The 24563-nt window shown below is 40.1% G+C and overlaps 1 protein-coding gene across 1 annotated transcript in view; it reads left to right on the top strand.

Moving 5' to 3' along the window:
• Positions 1-24563, top strand: part of RHCG (Rh family C glycoprotein) — a 315521-nt gene that overhangs the window by 198902 nt on the left and 92056 nt on the right. The window contains exon 4 of the mRNA XM_044078306.1: positions 12824-13138. Coding sequence (XP_043934241.1) covers positions 12824-13138 — 315 coding nt within the window. The remainder of the gene's footprint in view (positions 1-12823; positions 13139-24563) is intronic.

Raw genomic sequence — 24563 nt, 5'->3', positions numbered from 1 at the left:
ATGGCCTAAAGTTAAATGCCAAGAAATGCATAGTCATACCCTTCGGGAAAAACAAGGTTACCCCTAGCTACCATATAGGTGGCAATCCACTGATCACAGAAAAAGTTATCAGGGACCTGGGGACGCAGGTTGACAGTAGCCTTTCATTCGACACTCATATTGCTAAAGTAGTTAGGAAGACCTTCTACATTGCCCACCTTATCATGAAGGGATTCACATCTAGATCAAGGGAGGTCATAGTCTCCCTATACTCATCACTCATCAGACCAATGATTGAGTACAATGCCCCATTCGGAATGTATCTGACCCGACACTTGCAGCAGCTGGAGAGGCCACAAAAATTCCTCACCAAAAGGATAAAGGGTCTCAAAAATCTGTCTTATGCTGCCCGACTGAAAGAACTCCAGCTATATTCAGTTGCTTACCGCTTGCTCAGAGGTGACCTGTGCCTGACATACAAGGCCATGTCAAACCCAGATTTGATGAACATACTTCATCTCAAAAAATCTAGATCCCTCAGAGCCACAAGGGCGGGAGACTTAAACCTCGACACGGTTATTAATAGGACGTGCTGGAGGGATAGATTCATCACCCAAAGACTCCCTATGCTGTGGAACAAAATCCCGGTATATGTGAGGCAGAGCACCTCGCTGGCCTTGTTCAAGAGGAATCTTGACCAATGGATGGGAGATCGCAGATACACCCCAGGGTTTACCTCAGTGTCACTGCTCGACAGAGGCACAGCAAAATAATGGGCATAGTTTCTCCAAACTAAAGGGGTGGCATAAGCCACAAAACTATGGGCTAGGCTTGTAAATGCCCTCGGGCAGATAGCCTAGTATGAACCTATGAACCTATGAACCTATGTGTTCCCTAATCCTAATCCTCAATGGTCTAGTAGTCATGCCAACATATAACTTAAAACATTGAACACATTGGGCTAAATATATAACATTAGCAGTTGAACAATCACCATAATGCCTAAAAATATATTCTTTATTTGTATCAGGATGTATAAAATCATTCTTATTGGCAATGTACTTACAAAAATGGCAATGTCTACAACCAAATGTTCCTTGTCTCTTAGAAGTAGTTTTAATGGTTTCCATGCCAGTTCTGTGAGAAAGCCTATGCTTTAATGACCTCAAATTTTTATAAGTAACTTTTGGATATGTCCCCACATTGCTCTATCCCATTATTTGCTGTTAGGACGTGGCAGTTCTTAACATATAATATCTATAACTTTGTTATCGTCACAGGTATAAAATATTCATGATCTACATTTCTTTTTTATGACGACCATCCATCCTATTAACCAGTGGCATATTCCTCTCTGAGAAATAAGGTTTATCTCTATCACCCCTTTCCCTATAGGCCATTTGTAAATATTCATCACATTCAGCCTCAGTATAACCTCTATCCGTAAGCTCTTTCTTTAATAAGGCCACTTGCTGGAACATTGTACTATCTTTGGTGGTAAATCTAAAAGTACATAGAGCCTGTCCTTTCAAAATATTTTTGAATACATATGTAGGATGCATGCTAGAACATGATAAGTGGCTGTTCTTCCTACATTCTTTCCTATAAACCTGAGTATGCAGAACATGCCCTTCTCTTTTTAGCTTAACATCTAAAAAAATCAATCTCATGGAGAGATGTATGTGTAGTGAACTTCAAGAAAGAGGTACTCTCATTTAAAAAAGAAACAAACTGCGCAAATACTTCTATGGAATCTCTCCAGATAAAAAACATATCATCAACAAAACGACTATAATGTAACATTATTCAATAACACGGTATCTTCCCATTGTGCCATTATAGTGTTGGCATAGGAGTTGGCACATGGTGTGCACATGGCCACTCCATATTATTGAATGTAAAATTTCCCTTCAAACACAAATATATTATTGGTAAGCACCAATTCCATCAACATACATATAGTCTGTATGCGCCCATTATATACATCACTATGACTTTGCAAGAAATCTCTCATATATATTGGATATCAACATCATTTGGTATGCATGTAAATAATGAACATACATCCATAGTAACTAACATATCTGTAGCACACAATGGTACTTTCTCTAAATTATCATATACCATAGTAACAGAATGCTGTGAGTCTTTTTAAATAGTGGATGACCTCATTAATAAAGGATGTAAAGTTTTTTTTCTAAATAAATGGATATGGGCTCTGTGGCCTAACCTCGCCCTGCCACAATTGGCCTATAGGATGGGTCCGCTAAAGGTTTATGGATTTTATGTAAGCCCTTTATAAGGGGTATTAAAGGTTTCTCAACAATACAGAAGTCATATAACTCCTTATTAATATACCTGGAAGACAAGCAGCTAAATAACTCACAATAAGTATTATTTATAGATTTTTGTATCTCTGCAAGGTTGGTAAGTCTACAAATACTACTATCTGACAACATAAAAGTTATATTTTTTATAGCCAATAAAAAGCAGACACGACCACAGTATCCAGTTCAAAATATTTACTGAGTGCACAGAACACAAGCGCTTTCACTGCAATAGCTTCTTCAGGTGTTTAGACTGCACAGTAAAACACAAATCCTTATATAGCATTAAAATCACAGTCACCTGACACACTCCAATCAGTACTTAAAAATATATTACATACAATTTACCAACACACATAAATATAATAATTTAATGTCACATAAAAACATAAAACAAGATTATAATAAAACCGTATTTTGCTAACAGCCACCATATTAATGCCTAAGAAATCTACTTTTGAGTTGGGATCTAAGGAGTGCATACTCATTAAGACCTTGCCCTGAGTCACCTCTCATCCTGACAATCCATGTGGATTCTAGATCTTCAGTTTTGTTACATATGTCACCTAACCTAACACTCTCTACTATTCTACCAATAGCCAAAAACTTAAACACATGCATAGAATCAGTGTTCATAACATGTTTGGCAAGTGCATTAACCTTGTTGGTGCTGCGGTAGCATTGTCACCTCACAGTAAGACGTTGTCCTGTTAGATTCTCAGCCAGAGCGTCTTCTGTGTGGAGACATGCATGAATGGGCATACCTTCGTTGAACGTTGTGTGTCAGGGCTGGCAACTCAGTACGTAAAAACCTACTGCCTATCATTAGAGGACTGGAGTTCCACTGTGGCGACCCCTAACCGGGAAAAAGCCGAAAGACACAAACAATTAACCTTGTTGCATCTATTTATATTATATATGTGTTCTCTAATATGTTCTTTAAGTGTTCTATTGGTTTTTCCTATATAGAATATCATGCACTTCTCAGAATGGGCAAGAAAAACCTCATGCTTCGCATGGCATGTGGCATGCACTTTAAGTGTATAAACCTTCTTCTGGTCAGGATGGTAAAATTCAGCACTGGTGTCAATATATGCACAAAAATTAGAGCACCCACATGGTCTAATACCATAGTCACTGTCATGAATGAGAGTTTCCTTAGGATAACATAGTCTTCTTTTTAAGGACTTACTATTATAAACTGAATTTTAGGTTCATCATCAATATGTTTTGCTACCTCAGGATCAGTAACTAAAACCTTTCAATAATTCTTAATAATATCTATATATTGAGAAACATCACTAGTAAAGTTCAAAGGGATTTTTAATTTCATATCACTACCATAACTAACTTTCTTCCTGTCTGCCTTCACCCTCCTATCTAAAAAAATAAGGGTTAGCCTGAGCGTGTCTCATTCCTACTACCTCATTAACATTTGTGGAAATAAAATGTTCATTATACCCTCTGTCAACTGTCCACAGCTACATCTACCTGTGTCTGAAAATCCTCCTCTCTAACATTCAACCTGGACGCTCTATAAATTTGATTACGTATCACATTTCTAAAAACATATGGAGGATGTCGACTATCTCTATGCAGCAGATGACTCACATAGCATTTTTTCCTATGGAGCTTAGTAAAAAGTTCTCCATCATCATTCCTTGCAACCATCACATCCAAAACTCAATTTCATGGAGTGCAGATTTAAATGTAAACTTTAAAAATCCAGTACTCGCATTGACAGATTCTTGAAACTCTAAAAACGTATTAAGATCACCCACTCCACAAAATAAAAACATCATCTACAAACCTTCTAAAGAAAAGAATGTGACTATTGGATAGTCCATTTAATACATACTCCATTTCCCAAATTGCCATGACTGCATTGGCGTAGCTATTGGCACAAGATGTGCCCATAGCTATGCAATTGCATTGCTTATATGCCTGTTTCCCAAACACAAAAACATTGTGTTCAAGTACAATTTCTAGCAATTTAGCCAACAAATTAACAGTATGTTCATCATAGCTAGCATATTGTTCTAAAAATAAAACAATACTAGCAATACCCTCAATATTGGGTATCACAGTAAACAAAGAGACTGCATCCATGGTAACAAACAAAAAGTCCTTGCAAGTACTCGTAGAAACAAAACAGTATAAATCTTTCAGAAAATGCTCACTGTCTCTCAGTACATGCTTCAAGTTGTCCAATGCAGGTCTTAAATGCTTCTCTACATATATCGAGATAGATTCCGTACACCAGTTTCTACCCAAAACAATCGGCCTCATTGGTGGATCCACACTATTTTTATGTAATTTTGGTAAGCCTTATATGAACAGAACTGTGGGTTTACTTACATACAAATAATTAAAAAGCTTGTCGTCTATCAAATTCAGTTCCAATAAACATTTCACTAATATATGCACATCAAAGTTAACACTGTTAACCTGCACATGAGATATTTTCTCGTAAAATTGTTCATCATCCAACATGTCAATCATCTTATCAACATACCAAATCCTGTCCAATACTACAATAGGCCCACCCTTATTGGCAGGCCTAATAATTATGTCCGTGTTGTTTTCAAGACATTTCAGCGGATCATTCTCTTTTTTTAGTTAGATTAAACTGTTTCCGGTTTTTATAAAGTGCACCTTTATCAAAATTCAAATCATAAATATCTTGTATACATAGGTTTTCAAAGGCTGTCACCAATGAATTAGGCTTAGGAATAAACCCGCTTGGTTTAGAGAAAACATTGTTAGCATTACTAATTTCAACTACATCATTATTCATATTATTATTATACAACAAATTAAGTGTCAAATTCCTCGCAAACATTATAACATCATAAATAACATCACTAAAGTCGGACTTACTAGCAGGTATAAAGGATAGACCTTTTTGTAGCACATTATACTCATGTTCAGATAAATTGTGGCTAGAGAGATTCCACACTAGTCCTTTTTCATGTTTAAAAATGCTTTTTTTATGCTGTTTTGATCGTAGTACCTTCCAACTTCCTCTTGTTGCAACTTCAACTTCTCCCTCCCTCTCTGCTGTTCTCTGACAAACTTGAAGTTTTGCTCCTTCACTGGTAAAGGAAAATGGAGATCGTACTGCCCAAAAGGATTCATACAACTGGAGCTGTTACCAGCCAGTTCTTTCATTGCATTAGTATCTTTATCTGCTACAGAGTCTTTATGGACTAAAGCCGTTGTAACGATGACTTTCTTGCGAACTCCCAAATCTCTACTGGGAGCCACCACATTGTCTAACGGTTCAGGTGCATCCTTTTTGCTTATTGGTCTTATGTAAGTGACGCTTTGTGTCTCAGACCTAGTAATAGTGCCACCTGCTGTCAAAGGTGCACCCTTTTCATTTATCAGTCTCACATTAGTGATGCTAGGTGTCTCCAACCTAATAATACTGCCATCTACAGTCTGATCCGTAGAAATGGTCTCATCCCTGGATTCAGCTGCTTCCTCTCTGGGCCAAGTAAAGACATTTCCAAAGCGGAAATCTTTATGATCACGGCAAATCTTGTTGACCTTCCCTTTTTGTAGCTTGGCCTCGTATACAGATAGGGAACTCAACATATCAGTTAAATATTGGTCTAAAAAGGCATCAGGATAGATCTTTACTAATTTTGAGTATTTAATGTTCATGGAATCAGTCAATGCCATAATTTCCCTTTCAGCAGCACTCACTAAAAGTTTAGGATAACTAAAACTCGCTTGAATATTAATCTTCTGCCACTCTAGCAGAAGAAGATTGTCACCATTAACATGAGATGGCATCTTCAAAATACATATGCCTTGTGGCACAATGTGTTCAGCCAAACATACTTCTAAATGGAACTTCTGATGTTGGCTTCTTTTCAGTTTATACAAATCCTTCTCTATAACAAACAAATGAGTCTTTAAGGCAATAATATCGAGAGTACTGCTTCCCTCAGAGCTGCCCTCCATAGAGCAACCAGGTAGGGGGTTGACATCATTAGTAATTCCAGTCAAAAACTTATTCAATTTATTACCATTAGTCATGGAAGAGTGTGAGGGCAGCACCAAGGATCAAATGTTGGAAATTGAAAAAGGGTAATTGTGAGGTGATGTTCAGGGAAGAGTTAAGACAGGCACTGGGTGGCAGTGAAGAGTTGCCGAATAGCTGGGTAACTACAGCAGAGCTAGTAAGAGAGATGGCTAGAAAGGTGCTTGGTGTGACATCTGGAAAGAGGAAGGAGGACAAGAAGACCTGGTGGTGGAATGAAGAAGTACAGGAGAGTATACAGAGAAAGAGGTTGGCGAAAAAGAAGTGGGATTATCAAAGAGATGAAGAAAGTAGGCAGGAGTATAAGGAGATGAGGTGCATGGCAAAGAGATAGGTGGCAAAGGCTAAGGATAAGGCGTATGAAGAGTTGTATAAAAGGTTGGACACTAAGGAGGGAGAAAAGGACCTGTACCCATTGGCTAGACAGAGGGACCAAGCTAGTAAAGATGTGCAGCAGGTAAGGGTGATAAAGGATAATGAGGGAAACGTACTCACAAGCAAGGAGAGTGTGTTGAGCAGATGGAAAGAGTACTTTGAGGGGTTGATGAATGAAGAGAATGAGAGGGAGAGAAGGTCGGATGATGTGCAAATAGTGAGTCATAAAGTGCAGTGGATTAGCAAGGAGGAAGTAAGGATAGCTATGAAGAGGATGAAGAATGGAAAGGCTGTTGGTCCAGATGACATACCTGTGGAAGCATGGAGGTGTTTAGGTGAAATGGCAGTGGAGTTTTTAACTAGATTGTTTAATGAAAAATTTTGGAAAGTGAGAGGATGTCTGAGGAATGGAGAAAGAGTGTTTTGGTACCGATTTTTAAGAATAAGAGTGATGTGCAGAGCTGTAGTAACTACAGAGGGATTAAACTGATCAGTCACAGCATGAAGTTATGGGAAAGAGTAGTGGAAGCTAGGTTAAGAAGGGAGTTGATGATTAGTGATCAGCAGTATGGTTTCATGCCAGGAAAGAGCACTACAGATGCAATATTTGCTCTGAGAGTGTTGATGGAGAAGTACAGAGAAGGTCAGAAGGAGTTGCATTTTGTCTTTGCGGATTTAGAGAAAGCATATGACAGGGTGGCGAGAGAGGAGTTGTGGTAGTGTATGAGGAATTCAGGAGTGTCAGAGAAGTATGTAAGAGTGGTACAGGATATGTACGAGGGTAGTGTGACAGCGGTGAGGTCTGTTGTGGGAGTGACAGATGCGTTTAAGGTGGAGGTGGGATTACATCAAGGATCACCTCTGAGCCCTTTCTTATTTGAAATGGTGATGGACAGGTTGAGAGATGAGATCAGACAGGAGTCTCCGTGGACTATGATATTTGTAGATTGCATTGTGATCAGCAGTGAGAGTAGGGAACAGGTGGAGGAGACCCTGGAGAGGTGGAGATATGCTCTAGAGAGAAGAGGAATGAAGGTCAGCAGGACTAAGACAGAATATATGTTTGTGAATGAGAGGGAGGATAGAGTAATTGTGAGGATGCAGGGAGTAGAGGTAGCAAAGGTGGATGAGTTTAAGTACTTGGGATCAACAGTTCAGAGTAATGGTGAGTATGGAAGAAAGGTGAAGAAGAGAGTGCAGGCAGGATGGAGTGGGTGGAGAAGAGTGTCAGGAATGATTTGTGACAGACGAGTGCCAGTAAGAGTGAAAGGGAAGGTCTACAAGAGGGTAGTTAGACCAGCTATGTTATATGGGTTGGAGACAGTGGCATTGACAAAAAGGCAGGATTCAGAGCTTGACGTGGCAGAGTTGAAGATGTTAAGATTTGCACTGGGTGTGACCAGGATGGACAGGATTAGGAGTAAGTGCATTAATGGGTCACATGTTGGAAGGTTTGGAGACAAAGCCAGAGAGGTAAGATTACGTTGGTTTGGACATATGCTGAGGAGGGATGCAGAGTATATTGGGAAAAAGATGCTAAGGATGAAGCTGCCAGGTAACAGGAAAAGAGGGATGCCTAAGGTAAGGTTTATGGATGTGATGAGAGAGGACATGCAGGTGGTTGGTGTGACAGAGCAAGATGCAGAGGACATGAAGAAATGGAAACAGTTGATCTGCTGTGGCGACCCCTAACGGGAGCAGCCGTAAAAAGAAGAAGAAGTCATGGAATCAGTTTTGGAATCAGTAGAACCAAGATCCAGCAAAATTATTTCATCTGCCATCATGGTGAGCTGACTGGTAACAAAAGAAATCAGCAAAATAAAAAACAAAAAAGATACCACTAAGAAAGGCACAAACTCTGCGTCAGTAGAGAACAAAATCCATAAATCTAATAAAAAGCAGACACAGACACGACTGCAGTATCCAGTTCAAAATCTTTACTACGAGTGCACAGAACACAAGTGCTTTCACTGCAATAGCTTCTTCAGGTGTTTAAACTGCACAGTAAAACACAGATCCTTATATAGCATTAAATTCACAGTCACCTGACACACTCCAATCAGTACTTACAAATATATTACATACAATTTACCAACACACATAAATATAATAATTTAATGTCACATAAAAACATAAAACAAGATTATTATAAAACCATATTTTGCTAACAGCAGCCATGTTATCTCCTAAGAGGTCTACTTTTGAGTCAGGGTATAAGGAGTACAGACTCATTAAGACCATGCCCTGTGTCCCCTCTCATCCCGACAATCAATGTGGATTCTAGATCTTCAGTTTTGTTACATATGTCACCTAATCTAACACTCTCTACTATTCTACCAATAGCCAAAACACATGCACAGAATCAGTGTTCATAACGTGTTTGTCGAGTGCATTAACCTTGTTACATCTATTTATATTGTATATGTGTTCTCTAATACGTTCTTGAAGTGTTCTATTGGTTTTCCCTATATAGAACATCATGCACTTCTCACAATGGGCAAGATAAATGACATGCTTTGCATGGCATGTGGCATGTACTTTAAATGTATAAACCTTCTGGTCAGGATGGTAAAATTCAGCATTGGTGTCAATATAGGCACAAAAATTACAGCACCCACATGTTCTAGTACCATAGTCACTGTCATGAATGAGAGTTTCCTTAGGATGACATAGTCTTCTTTTTAAGGACTTACAATAACTGGTGGTGGTGCTGCGGTAGCGTTGTCGCCTCACAGTAAGACGTTGTCCTGTTCAATTCTTAGCTAAAGCGTCTACTGTGTGGAGACATGCGTGAATGGGCGTACCTTCGTTGAAGGTTGTACATCAGGGCTGGCAACTCGGTAAGTAAAAATCTGCTGCCAATCATTAGCGGACCAGAGTTCCGCTATGGCAACCCCTAACCAGGAAAAGCCGAAAGATACAACAACTATTCCTAAACTGAATTTTAGGTTCATCATCAATATGCTTTGCTACCTCAGGATCAGTAACAAAAACCTTCCAATGCTTCTTAATAATATCTATATATTGAGAAACATCACTAGTAAAGTTCAAAGGGATTCTTAATTTCATATCACTACCACAACTACCTTTCTTCCTGTCTGCCTTCACCCTCCCATCCGAAAAATAAGGTTTGGCCTGAGCGTGCCTCATTCCTACTTCCTCAATAACATTTGTGGAAATAAAATGTTCATTATACCCTTTGTGTTTCAAATTGTCCACAGCTACATCTACCTGTGTCTGAAAATCCTCCTCCCTAACATTCAACCTGGATGCTCTATAAATCTGATTACGTATCACATTTCTAAAAGCATATGGAGGATGTAGACTATCTCTATGCAGCAGATTATTCACATAGCATTCATTCCTATGGAGCTTAGTAAAAAGTTCTCCATCATCATTGCTTGCAACCATCACATCCAAAAATTTAATTTCATGGAGTGCAAATTTAAATGTAAACTTTAAAAATCCAGTACTCGCATTGACAGATTCTTGAAACTCGAAAAATATATTAAGATCACCACTCTACAGAATAAAAAGGTCATCTACAGACCTTCTAAAGAAAAGAATATGACTACTGTATGGTCCATTTAATTCATGCTCCAGTTCCCAAATTACCATGACTGGAGTGGTGATCTCAATATGTTTTTAGAGCGCTTGCATGTTTCTTACTAAATACATTATTTGGTTTTATGCCGTGCATGTCCTTTGCCTGCTTGGAGTTCTTGCGTAATTTAAATAAATGCTGAAATTCTTTTTGGCCCTCTATCCTTCACCCTTGGCATTCATCCAAGCCCCATGAACCCAATTGTTCTCTTTTTGCAGGGAGAATGAGATCTTGTAAAATAAAACAGAAAACTTCAACCACCGCGGCTTGGCAGAAACCTTTTTTAATAACAAATTAAATAAAAACAAATGTGATAAAACAATGGTGAGCGCTCGAGGGAAGAGAAGTTTACTCTTCCTCATGCTAAGTCTGTTTGATTTAGCAAATGGATGTCGTTGTTTGTGCAAGAAAAACTGAAAGACTTAATAATGCAGTTTTCAAGATTTTTTCCACTAAGCAGTGAAACAAAATGTATTAGCCAATAAAAGACAAAATTAACAATCACAAGCAAGTAGTCTAGTAGCTAGTGCAAAGGATTAAGCCTTTTGTCTCATGTAGCCAAGGTACAGAGTTTAAGCCTGAGCTAATTAACTAATCTACCATCACTAATTTGGAATTTCACCCATGCACAAACACACACATACACACACACACACACACACACACACACACACACACACACACACACACACACACACACACACACACACACACACACACACACACACACACACACACACACACACACACACACACACACACACACACACACACACTCACGCAGACTGCTGTAGGAACAATCATCTCTCATTTCATTCCATGGAAATTCTGTACACACAGCAGCATTTCTACTCTAGAATGGTAGCTGTACAAACAGCAGCATTTCTACTCCAGAATGGCAGGTGTTTGAGAAAGAAGGAAGTTACAAAGCAAAAAATCAAATCATCTGCATTGCTGTGTTTGCGTAAAGGAAGTTCCTGTGTGAGAATTGTTGCACAGATAGACCACAAGTGCAGAGTGTGTCCTTAAAGAAGAAAAGTGCAATTTGCTTTTTTTAATTGTTTAATTAAAATAAAATGGTGTGGCAGCCCTCAGTTTCACCACCTCTCCTCACAGCCAGTGGTCCTTTGCAACTGCCTAGGTCATCTAGTGCTGGATCCAGTTCTGATTAAAGTCTCCCAGCCATTAACAGAACAGTAACCTTATTGTGAATGGGAGATGCTCACTGGTCTTCACCTGAAGCATCCGGTCAAAAGCAGGAACCCCTAACCCTCTTCCTCAACTTCATGAGCTGAAGCGGGCAGATCACTAATTCCCACCCCTTACTCCCCCAAGTATGGTTCCTCTGGAGCTTAGGTTACTAATTAAACTCTGATCAACCCCACTCATGGTTCTGTACAAAAGAGCTATGGAGAAAATTAACTTGTGTGAACTAAGCTACCTTACATTTGCCCAAGAGGAGGACAACATCTTCTACCCTAATGTTGTCGTTCTTGGATTTTTTTTTTATTTTTTACTTTTTACAAGAAGTATATTTCAAGCTTGGGTATATACTAAAGCTCACAGCTTCAGTAGTATTTTGTGTATGGAAAAAATCACCAAAGTTTGTCTTCTTTTGTAGTTTATCCACATATATACAGTTTTGTCTTGTCATAAAGGATGAAACAGAGAAGGATCATTACATGAAGCTAAGCAAACTCATATACTATATCTCATTCATTTTAGTCTTCCATAGCAATGATTTTCTTTAATTTATTTGTTTTTACAGATTTTAATTCCCTTTCTAGTAACCTGAATATTATATGATGTCTGTTCCTGATGTCCCATCAAATTAATCCTTCTATGATCAAAGCCAAATTTTAGACCCAAATCAACCAGAGACCAATACATTTTAGGATCAGAGCTTTCTGATCTTTGCCTTAAACACTACTTCCTTTACTATGGGCAATGAGATTAGATCAAAAACTATATAAATCTAACTGTGCATATGCTGTACCCCAGCCATTTCTTGTTCGCATTGGTTATCTATCTGCTGCCACCTATGGCTTCCCCAGGAAAGCTACAAGATAGTGAAAATCCCATATTCAAGGAGAAGAGTTTACCATCACAATCTGATATTCTGCAGCTCAAGTCCGCTACCGAGCTCCCAGGATTCTATTTTAGCATGGTTAATTGGCATCAAAAAAGATAATTTTCTGTACCAAAATGTCAGCTGAATAAATACTATGCCTTTAAGAAAACGTTTGGAATAGTGTACATAGGTTTCCTTTGGGCTAGGAGGTATTAACTCAATCAATTGATTTTCTCATGTCATTATAGAACTTTTTTGTAACAACAATATCTGTTCAAAATCTGAAGCTGTAGCTTATTTTTATATCCATGGAAAATTGCCTTTAACGCTAAGAATGATTGAGAGAATTAAATCTACAAGATTAGTATCTTCAAATATTGTGTCATTTACTGTTTTTCTACCGGCTTAATTTACAGGCTAGAGATCCAGGTGGCACTATGACTATCCATACATACGGTGCTTCGTTTGGACTGATGGTATCGTGGATGCTGTGGCGCAAAGATGTGGAGTGCACCAAAGACAAGCAAAGTTCCGTGTACCACTCAGATCTCTTTTCCATGGTTGGAACCTTATTTCTCTGGATGTTTTGGCCCAGTTTCAACTCTGCTACTGCTGGTCATGGGGATGGGCAGCACCGAGCTGCCATTAACACTTACTGCTCCCTTGCTGCAAGTGTATTGACAGCAGTAATGATATCAAGCCTTCTGAATAAAAAGGGAAAGCTAGATATGGTAAGTAATTCTGAGCAAACACAGAAAATTTAATTCTGTTAGATATCTGTTCAGGTCTGGCCCTGGTCTGTGTCTGCGTATGTGTGTATAAGTGCTGTATATCTGTGTTTGCATGTGATTTCAGTAAAATCAGTATGTTATGCTGTGTTATCATAGATTAGTATATTACTGCTCAGACAAGCTCCTCGTGGTTCTACAGAGTGGTCCTAGCAGTAGGGAACTCAGAAAAGCGATTACTTTCTGGATTTAAGTATCTTTGCTTTTTTTCACTTGGAATAGCTTCTGTAGCTTACCCTGAACTAGCTTGAACTGTTTTTTAACTGTTTGCTGCATTATTTTAAAATCTGCACTTAAAGTTACATTTTAGTCGAATTTGATCGAAAGTTTGTTTGTTGTTTGTTTAATTTAACTGTGGAGGCTGCCCACTAAAGTGTGCTAGCCTGAGTAACTAATTTATCACTGTTTCTGCATTTTCTGTGTGTTTCTACCAAAAAAAAAAAAAAAATAATCCTTGTTTTCCCGCCTCTCCTCGACTAGTTTAGACCAGTTTACAGGCATTGCTGTATTCTGGGCTGTGGTGTAGTTCCTGTGTTGTCCATTACCTTACTTGGATAGAAGGAAGTTTCTTTGCTCACCAGTGGGAGTGGGGAGCCTTGAGCAGCCTACCTGTCCCTGTAGGAAGTGACCTCAGCACAAGAAGCTGTAGTAATTGGTTGTTTTGGACCATTTCTAGCTCTTTTGTAGTTCACTGTTTAAAATCCGCCTCTGGGCGTTTTTTTCTGGCTATACTGCTCAGACAAGCTCCTCGTGGTTCTGCACAGTGGTCCTAGCAGCAAGGAACTCAGAAAAGCGACTACTTTCTGGATTTAAGTATATTTGCTTTTTTTTCACTTGGAATAGCTTCTGTAGCTTACCTTGAACTAGCTTGAAATGTTTTTTAACTGTTTGCTGCATTATTTTAAAATCTGCACTTAAAGTTACATTTTAGTCAAATTTGATCGAAAGTTTGTTTGTTGTTTGTTTAATTTAACTGTGGAGGCTGCCCACTAAAGTGTGCTAGCCTGAGTAACTAATTTATCACTGTTTCTGCATTTTCTGTGTGTTTCTACCAAAAAAACAAAAAAATAATCCTTGTTTTCCCACCTCTCCTCGACTAGTTTAGACCAGTTTACAGGCATTGCTGTATTCTGGGCTGTGGTGTAGTTCCTGTGTTGTCCATTACCTTACTTGGATAGAAGGAAGTTTATTTGCTCACCAGTGGGAGTGGGGAGCCTTGAGCAGCCTACCTGTCCCTGTAGGAAGTGACCTCAGCACAAGAAGCTGTAGTAATTGGTTGTTTTGGACCATTTCTAACTCTTTTGTAGTTCACTGTTTAAAATCCGCGTTTGCACAGCTTTGTGCAGTGGTGCACATAGCGCAGCGCCGGTTAAACAATGTTAAACTTTTTCTGGCTCTGCCAAGTCTGCTCTTGAAATTTTCCCTTAAGGAAGCTCTACTCTTAGTATAACCAGACTACTCACTATATTATAAGCCTAGCACTTGTTCTCAATACTTCCCTACTAAGTAAGCACTCTCGTACTAAGTGAAGCACTACATCTACTTACCACCCCTGTGAATATCCACTTCCCTTAAAGGTACAGCACTCCCTTATACTGTTCTAGCATGTCGAGTGGTAGATTACTGGCGTCGTCTCCAATTCAGCTGGTCAATCTGGGTCTCTTGAGACAATGCTACAATTGTCTCATGTACACAGACAACCCTCTCCTCCTCCCAACAAACACAAATACATGTGAGAGATGCAACTATATAGCCAAACTGGTGGCTGAACTCTCTCAACTCAGGGCTGGCATGACCAGACAGGAGGAGATGGCAACCACACACACACAACAATCCCAGTCCCACATAGACCTACTACAACTGCAAACCAAACACATAAAAACACAAAGACATACTTGGAGGCTCTAATAAAAAACTTACCAAAACAACAGAGGCTCCCAAAGCAGACATCCAAAAATCCACCACCTCAAAACAAAACATATGCAACACATACTTCAATAAATCAGTGTGTCAACCAATCACAGCCCTTAAGGCCAAACACCTTGCCTGATACACTAGTAATAGGTGACTCTATAGTCAGACACACTGATGTCCCGCTGACCAGGCTGAACAAGGAGAAGGTGACTGTGAGCCATATAACACACGCACTCAAGTCACTCCAAAGCAAGTACAAATATGACACCATCATTGTCCATGCTGGTGTGAATGACCTGAGATGTACCTCCCTGGACTACATGAAAAGAGACATAGAGGAGCTCTCCGATTATGTAGCCCAGGCTGGTATGACCCTGACCCTGAGCAGCATCTTGCCCTCACCAAGAATGATACCACAATACAAAGACAAGATAATCAGCTTTAACAATTGGCTCAAGTACTGGTGTCATTCTAAGGGGATCCAATGTCTGTCTGCCTGGGATGACATGTTGGACAAGCCACGCTGCTTCACAAGGGATGGCTTACACCTGTCACCACTGGGCTTCCGGATATTGGCTAAGGCTCTTGCCACCCCATAGTGCCTTTTTAGGCAAGGCTCAAAAGACAAACCCACCTCCTTAGAAAACAAAAATGGAAAAAAACTAAGGGTAATGCTGCTCAATGCCAGAAGTCTAAATCTCAAGATGCAGGCACTTGCTGCACTCCTCAGCATGGAGAACATCGATGTCTGTGCAGTAACTGAAACCTGGTTCAAGGCTCCTGAGAGCACCCCAGCGCTACCAGGCTATACCTCGTATCATGCTTTTTGGCCCCAAAACCCGGGCCGAACCACAAAGGGAGGGGGAGTGTCCATATTCATCAAGGACACCCACACCTCCAGGTTAGTAGCAACACATGAAGCATCAGAGACCATACAGGTGCAACTAACCATAGGCAAAAGTGCTATACAACTGGTAGCATGTTACAGACCAACCTCCCAATCTCAAGAACCCCACTCAGCCTTTCTGAAGAAATTGGAGGATATGAATGTATCACAAAATACCATCATACTGGGAGACTTCAACTACCCAAACATAGATTGGGTACATTATTCTAGCCCTAATAACCTAGCCCAAAGGTTCCTGGAATTCATAAATTCAAATGCACTGGAACAACTAGTCACCTCTCCCACTAGGGGAGATAATATACTAGACCTGATCATCACAAACATGGGGACAAAATGCTCCACACCGGAAGTATACCTCTCACTAGTGAGATCTGACCACAAACTAATCACCCTGGATATACATATCCCACCTCCACCCCCAGCACAAAAGACCACAGTGAAAAACTTCTCAAAAGCAGACTTCACTCTTCTTAAGACTGAGATGGTATCCTTTAAGCCCACTGTGCCAATGGATACCACATCCCACAATGCCGAATCCTTCACAAATGCTTTCTATGGACATCTCCAAGAATGCATGGATCATGCAATCCCAAACAAATCCAAGTCCCTCTCCACCAAAGGTAAGCATCCTGTCTGGTGGACCTCAGCCATAAACAAATTGTATAATAAAAGAAGGAAGCTACTGCACGTCAGAGCAAAATCCCATGAAGGGAAGACATCTCTGATCAACATTAGCAGAAAACTATGTTCTCTCATAAAAGCATCCAAGGCCAACTTTGAGAGAAAAATCGCTAAGGACACTAAAGATAACCACAAATCCTTCTTCAGCTATGTTAGAAACCTGGGCATAAACCCTCAGATATGCTCAGAGTTGGTTCACAACAACAAAAAATACACTGAACCCACAGATATTGCCAACATTCTGGCTGACAGATTCAGTGCAAATTTCTCCCCTCCTTCACCCCCAAAAGAAGAAATACTTATCCCAGCTGAATGTAATCTCCCTGTCATCTCAGATGTCCAAGTGAGAACCACCCTAAACAAAGCAAAAAACACAGCATCAATGGGACCTGACGGTATCCCGGGTTGCGTGTTACGTGAACTCCGAGAGGATCTAAACCCACACATAAAAATGCTATTTAACCTTAGCCTTACTTCAGGATATGTACCTGAACACTGGCATACAGCAACAGTGGTCCCACTCCACAAGGGGGGTGCCTCTACAGACCTTGGAAACTACTGCCCCATAAGCTTAACCAGCCTGGTCTGCAAAGCTATGGAAAGAATCATTATGGAACTCATAAACAGAGACATAGGGGACCTACAGACACTTGACCCCACCCAGTTCGGCTTTGTAAAGGGCAGATCCTGCCTTTTAAACCTGGTTGACTTTTTCGAAACAGTCACTAGAGCCATTGATGAGGGCAAAGCAGTCCATACAGCATACCTGGACTTGGCTAAAGCCTTCGACACAATACCCCACTCCGGCATCATAGATAAGCTCAACAGCTTAAAAGTAAACCCTTATGTCACTAGATGGGTTGCAAACTGGCTAAAGGACAGAACCCATAAAGTTAAAATCGCTGGAGCAATGTCAGACTCAAAGCCAGTCACAAGTGGTGTCCCACAGGGATCTGTCCTGGGACCCCTCTTGTTCAGCATTTATTTCTCAGATGTTAAAGCAGACATGGGAGGGCTGTGGCTGACAAAGTTTGCAGATGACTGCAAACTAGGCACCATAGTTGATACACCAGCAGACACACACATCCTACAAAAAGGCCTCACAGAAACGGACAACTGGTGCCGGAGCCACGGCCTTAAACTAAATGCCAAAAAATGTATAGTCATACCCTTTGGGAAAAACAAAGTACCCACAAATTATCACATAGACAGCAACCCATTGAGTACAGAAAAAGTAATCAGAGACCTAGGGACCCAAGTCGACAGCGACCTCTCATTTGACACCCACGTTGCCAAAGTGGTTAGAAAAACATTCTACCTTGCACACCTCATCATGAAGGGATTCACATCCAGATCCAAGGATGTCATTGTACCCCTATATTCCTCGCTCATCAGACCCATGATTGAGTACAATGCCCCATTTGGTATGTACCTCACCCGGCATTTGCAACAGCTGGAGAGACCACAAAAGTACCTCACCAAGAGGATCAAGGGTCTCCAACATATGTCTTATTCTGCCAGACTAAAGAAACTTCAGCTCTATTCAGTAGCATACCACCTGCTCAGAGATGATCTCTGCCTGACGTACAAGGCCATGTCCAATCAGGATCTGATGGACATGCTCCACCTCAAAAAATCCAAATCCATCAGGACCACGAGAGCTAAAGACTTAAACCTCGGCACAAGTATGAATAGGACATGCTGGAGGGATAGATTCATAACCCAGAGGCTTCCCATGCTTTGGAACAAGATCCCAGTTCATATTAGGCAGAGCCCCTCACTGACTCTCTTCAAGAGAAATCTTGATGAGTGGATGGGAGATTGTAAGTTTACCCCAGGGGTCACATCTGTGTCACTGCTAGACAGGGGCACAGTAAACTAATTCTATTATATAAGGGGACCTTCATTGTGTCACTACTAGACAGAGGCACAGTATTCTAAATTTATTCTGTACATTTTTGTACTATTTCATGGGGTGGCAAAAGCCACATCACTATGGCTAGGCTTACAAATGCCCCAGGGCAGATAGCCTAGTACTATACTATGAAACTATGAAACTGATCTCACAAAGTTTTAATTTAATGAGACATGTTAAGTTACAGATTAAATGATGACTTTATCATTAACACTTATGGTATTAAAGAGGTGTTTTAAGTTACATACTTTAGATATTGAGCTTATCTTCTTGGTATATACGTTGCTGCTGCACTGTTAAATCTGACTGCTGCTCTTGAAGTTCTCCAAACATTACAGTAAGATAGTTTTACTGTGTCAATATTCTCTATGCTGTCTGATTCTGTAAACCTACTAGGGATTGTGGCTTCACTGGATAGTACCCAGTCTACTGTCCCTGACCTCTCTTCCACAGATTCTGACAACCATGTACGGACAATTTCCCATGGTTTCTCCAGCTAATCTGGTCAATATGGCAATCCTGAGACAGAATAGCAACTGCCTTATGTACAGGGATAACCTTCTACTACTACCACCACCTAGGAACACAATTTGTGAGAGATGCAGTTACGTTAAGAACCTAGAATCCTTGCTGTCTCAGTTACAAGCCAGTACATCTGGCACTGAGAAGGTTGTCTGCACAAACACTACAAACACCACACCTCTAACACCACCCACACCTGTACAACACACTCCTACATATGTGGAGGTTCTCAACAAAAACATACCTAAACAAAAGAGACCTCCAAAGCAAACATAAACATGCACATCACAATCCACAGTACTAAGCATCATGCATAGTACACACGTCTGTGTCTCACAGCCTCTAAGGCCCAGCCACAAACCCAACATACTAATCATAGGAGACTCTATTGTGAGACACACAGATGTGCCCCTCACCAGGCTAGACAGGTAGAAAGTCACTGTAAGTTGCTTGGCAGGTGCTAGAATCAACCATATCACACATGCCCTCAAGTCTTTTAACAACAGTTACTGTTATGACTCTGCCATAGTCCATGTTAGTGTGAATGCCTTGGGACATACCTCTCTGGACTATATGACGAGAGACATGATTGAGCTTACTGAATATGTGTCCCAGGCAGGTATGCCCCTAGCCTTAAACAGCATCCTACCGTCACTCAGAATGATGCCTCAATACAAACAGAAAATGATTGACTTTAACAATTGGCTTAGTTTCTGGTATCATTCCAAGGTGATCCAGTACCAGACAGCCTGAGAGGACATGATTGACAGACCATGATGCTTTGCCAGAGATATCTGTCTCCCCTGGGCTTCAGGTTTCTGGCAAAGCCTCTTGCCTCCTCCGTAGTGCCTTTTTTAGGCAAAGTCATGAGCAAAAAATTACCAACATGAAAAATTCATCTAAGCAAAATGTAAAGGTTATGCTGCTAAATGCTAGGAGTCTTAGCATGAAATTGGACTCCTTGCAAGCATTCTTTGCCCTGGAGGATGCTGACATTTGTGCAGTCACTGAAACCTGGTTCAAAGCTGTGGAGAGCATCCAAGCCTTACCAGGTTACTCATCCTACCATAATTTCCGACCCCAAATGGAGGGCTACAAAGTAAAAGGAGTTGGAGTTTCAATATTTATTAAAGACATACACACCTCCAGGCTGGTCAAATGGTATGATGCACAGGAGGCACTCCAAGTGCAGTTAACTGTTGACAAAACACCTATTCAAATCATAGCTAGCTAGAGACCCCCAACCATGACTCGACACCCACTCATTCTATCTGGACTTATTTGAATCCATCATGATTCAACCCTCTACCCTAATCCTTGGTGACTTTAACTACCCAACCATAGAGTGGAAGGCCTATTCTAGCCCAAACATGAACACCCAGAGATTCCTTAACTTTGTCAATGCCAATGCATTGGATCAGCTGGTCAGCACCCCTATGAGTGGTAAAAATATCCTGGACCTGGTACTAACCAACATGAATAGCCACTGTAGCACCTCTACAGTGTCATCCTCATTGGTAAAATCTGACCATAAAGTGATCACCTTTGAAGTCACCATCTCCCCTGACCCCCCCCCCCCCTCCTTTGTCAGGATCAAACAAAAAACTTTTCCAAAGCTGACTACAATCTCCTGAGAGCAGGTATAAACAGCCTCTCAGCCATCATTCCTTCAGTAGGAACTAGCGTTAATGTCCAAGCCTACAGCAAAAGCTATATGAGCACCTACATAGCTGTATGAACTCAGCAATACCTGACAGGAGCAAATCATCTTCCTCAAGGAAGAGTAAACCTGTCTGGTGGACAGCAGCAATAAACAAACTGCATAAGAAAAGAAAAAAATTGCTGTCCAGGACCAAGAAGGAGCAGGTGCCAAGCTGGAAGCAATCTCTCTTTTGTCTGAACAAGCAAATAAGGTCACTGTTGAAATCCTCTAAGGCTAACTTCGAGTCCAAATTGGCCACATTCACTAAGGGCAGTCACAAGGCCTTCTTCACATACATCAGCAGTCTGAAAGGTAACACCCAAATCTGCCCTGAACTGGAGGTCAGTAACACCACATACACAAATGCCATAGATATATCCAACCTACTGGCAGACAAGTTCAGTGAAAACTTCACCCCCCCATCCCCCCATCAGTAAACCAGGACATCCCCAGCATCTGACCCCTCCCCTCATCACCAGGGTGCAGGTGTTTAATGCCCTCTCAAAGGCAAAAAATACAGTCTCCATGGGACCTGACAACATCCCTGGCTGTATTCTATATGAACTCAGGCATGAGCTGTCAGCTCCATTAGGCACCCTATTCAACCAAAGCCTGAGCACTGGCTTCATCCCAGCCAAATGGAGGACAGCCACTGTGATCCATCTACACAAAACTGGAGCATCCACTGACCCAGGCAGTTATAGGCCCATCAGCCTAACTAGCCAGATCTGCAAGACCATGGAATGCATTATCATGGACCTTATAAACAAGAACATTGGCAACCTCCAAACGCTTGACCCCACACACTATGTTTTTGTCAAAAGGATATCATGCCTGTTAAACTTGGTTGACTTCTTTGAAACAGTCACCAAAGCCATGGACAAGGGGAAGATGGTGCACACCACCGACCTTGACGTAGCCAAAGCCTTCAACACTATTCCCCACTCAGGCATAATAGATAAACTCTCCCAGCTATGCATCAGCCTGTATGTTACAAGATGGGTAGCTAACTGGCTCACTGACAGAACCCACTCAGTCAAAATATGGGAAGCCACCTCTAGTAGTAGACCTGTAACAAGTGGTGTACCCCAAGGATTGGTCTTGGAGCCTCTACTGTTAGGGATATACTTTTCTGAGCTGCAAGCCAAAATCAGTAGTCTGTGGCTGACCACGTTTGCAGATGACTGCAAGCTGGGTACTGTCTTAAATTCCCCTAGAGATGTGAATATCCTCCAAGATGGCCTTACCCAAACAAATAACTGGTGCCAGAAACATGGACTCAAACTGAATGCCAAGAAATGAATCATTATCCCCTTTGGGGAAATGGAGTCCCTACTAATTATCCCATTAATAACAACATACTAAGCATACAATCAGTCTTGAGGGACTTGAGCAGCAATGTTTATAGCAACCTGACTTTTGACCACCATGTTGCCTCTGTTGCAGGGAAGACTTTCTACATGGCCCATCTCATAAGTAAGGGTATTTCATCAAGAAACAATGAGGTCATAACATCCCCACACTCCTCCCTTATCAGACCCAAGGTTTCAAATTATCAATATCGACTTGATAAAGTTCAAATGGGCAAGTAGTCTTCAGCATCAAAAATCACTGCTTCTGCAATATCATTGTACAACAAGTGGAATTGTGTTTATTGGCTTGAGGAAATTACATACAACTTACAGCTGATACTGCCTTTGAAAGCCACGGGACTGGAACACTTTTTTTGTCCATGGAAGGTAATCTGTATATCCCCAATACTGCTTTGTACAATGGAAGTTTAAAAAATAGCATTTTATTTTTCCATTGTCTTTCTTGTTTGCTCTTACACACATTTATTATGAGACCCTTATGCCTTACATAACTATATCTGTCTGTCTATTATATATATATTATACATATATACATGCTTTATACACACACTTACACACACACACACACACACATATATATATATATATATATATATATATATATATATATATATATATATATATATATATATATATATATATATATATATATATATATATATATACAGGTCCATGTGAGATGGACGAAAACCCATTTTACCGATGACCATATCACCGAGACAACATCGCCGACAATATGCATCCTCGACAACGGTAAGTCAAAGTATTATGGAATGGAATACATTCCTGTTCCCATAATACATTCCAAAAACACATCAAAACGTGTATAGCAGCAGGCAAGACCCCTTGCACCCCCCACACCTCACCTACTTAAATATACCAACTCCGAGATTGCACTACAGTGAGGGACTGGGAATAAATCCCATTCTGCACTACTTTCCATTGTCAGTGATGCGTTGTGTCGGCGATGTCATCTTGGTGATGTGGTCATCGATAAACTGGATTTTTGTCCATCTGACATGGACCCATATATATATATATATATATATATATATATATATATATATATATATATATATATATATATATATATATATTTATAAGTAAGCTAGATGTCCTCGAGATTTCTATAGATATAGACACAAATAGATATATGTAAATATTTTATATGTACAAAATTTGATAAACAAGCATTCACATCTGCAGAAAAATAATGTAATTGGAACACACTGAAGTATACCTATAATAAGATGATACAACACTGAAATGTAAACAAATCTTTCACAATATATTTAAACAGCCAGATACAACAAGAGCTTTTTTTCACACAAGCCATCAGACTACTAAACTCCTACTAAGTCAACAATATGCTGAACTCTGAACCCAGAACAGGCTGTTGGAATTTACAGCAGTATCACATATTTTTGTGCAATAAATTTGGTGCAGTAATCATACTGGGATTCTCTTAATTCAAATTCTTATGCAATCCTAAATGTGCAATAGTGATTACAGCAATCATAAATGTGTAATAATGATTACAGTGAAAATTTCCCCTTTCTGTGCAGTCTTTATGTATAGTTAGTTCAGAGTCTAAGACAATAATATGTGTCATGTCAATAGTATCTGTTGTAATACAAATTGTCTATGAGTGAAAATGCCTCCACTTTGAGAAGGAGTAACAACATTTTGTTCACTGATGCACAAGTTGTATAATGTGAATGGCAAAGTTTACCTTGATTTTGAATTTGACTTTAAAAATGACCCAATGAGAAAAAAAAGAGTCAAATTAAATCCTGCTCCATTGCTAACACTATCAACTAAAAATTAATACATGATTTTAAAAATCCCAGCTAAAACAGAAAACACAACAGAACCACCAGACATTCAAGCTGCTCTGGAACTTCACTAAAAGTAAAGTCACTACAGATAAAAAATAAGTAAATAAAAAAGGTGCCTTACATTCCAAAACTCTAACCATAATAACCTTAAAGCTTTTGGGGCCTCTGTGAATAAGTTCCTACAGCCCAACAAAGCCAAGCAGCCAACCAATCCCCACCTCCAGTCATTCTGCAGAAGTTACTGCTGCCAAACTCATTAAAACTAATACCAATTCTAAGCATCACAGTTATCTTGCATCCACAATAGTTCTTTAAGTCTAAACCCAATCCGCACATCCACAATCAAATAATTTCTACTGACATTAAAACCCACTACCCTTACCATAGATAACCTCCCACCTGAGTACCTTAAAATCACTGCAGATGCAATCACCTGCCCAGTATCCATTTTAAAAGAGTTCAATTAAAGAAAACTATGTCCCAAAAAATGTTACCTTGTGCTCTTACACAAGGCAG

The sequence above is a fragment of the Protopterus annectens genome, chromosome 7.part0, assembly GCF_019279795.1.
Source record: "Protopterus annectens isolate FY-2018-M chromosome 7.part0, PAN1.0, whole genome shotgun sequence".
Taxonomy (NCBI): Eukaryota; Metazoa; Chordata; order Ceratodontiformes; family Protopteridae; genus Protopterus; species Protopterus annectens.
Note: the sequence above shows the minus strand (reverse complement) of the source record. Positions and strands in the feature narration are given on the sequence as shown.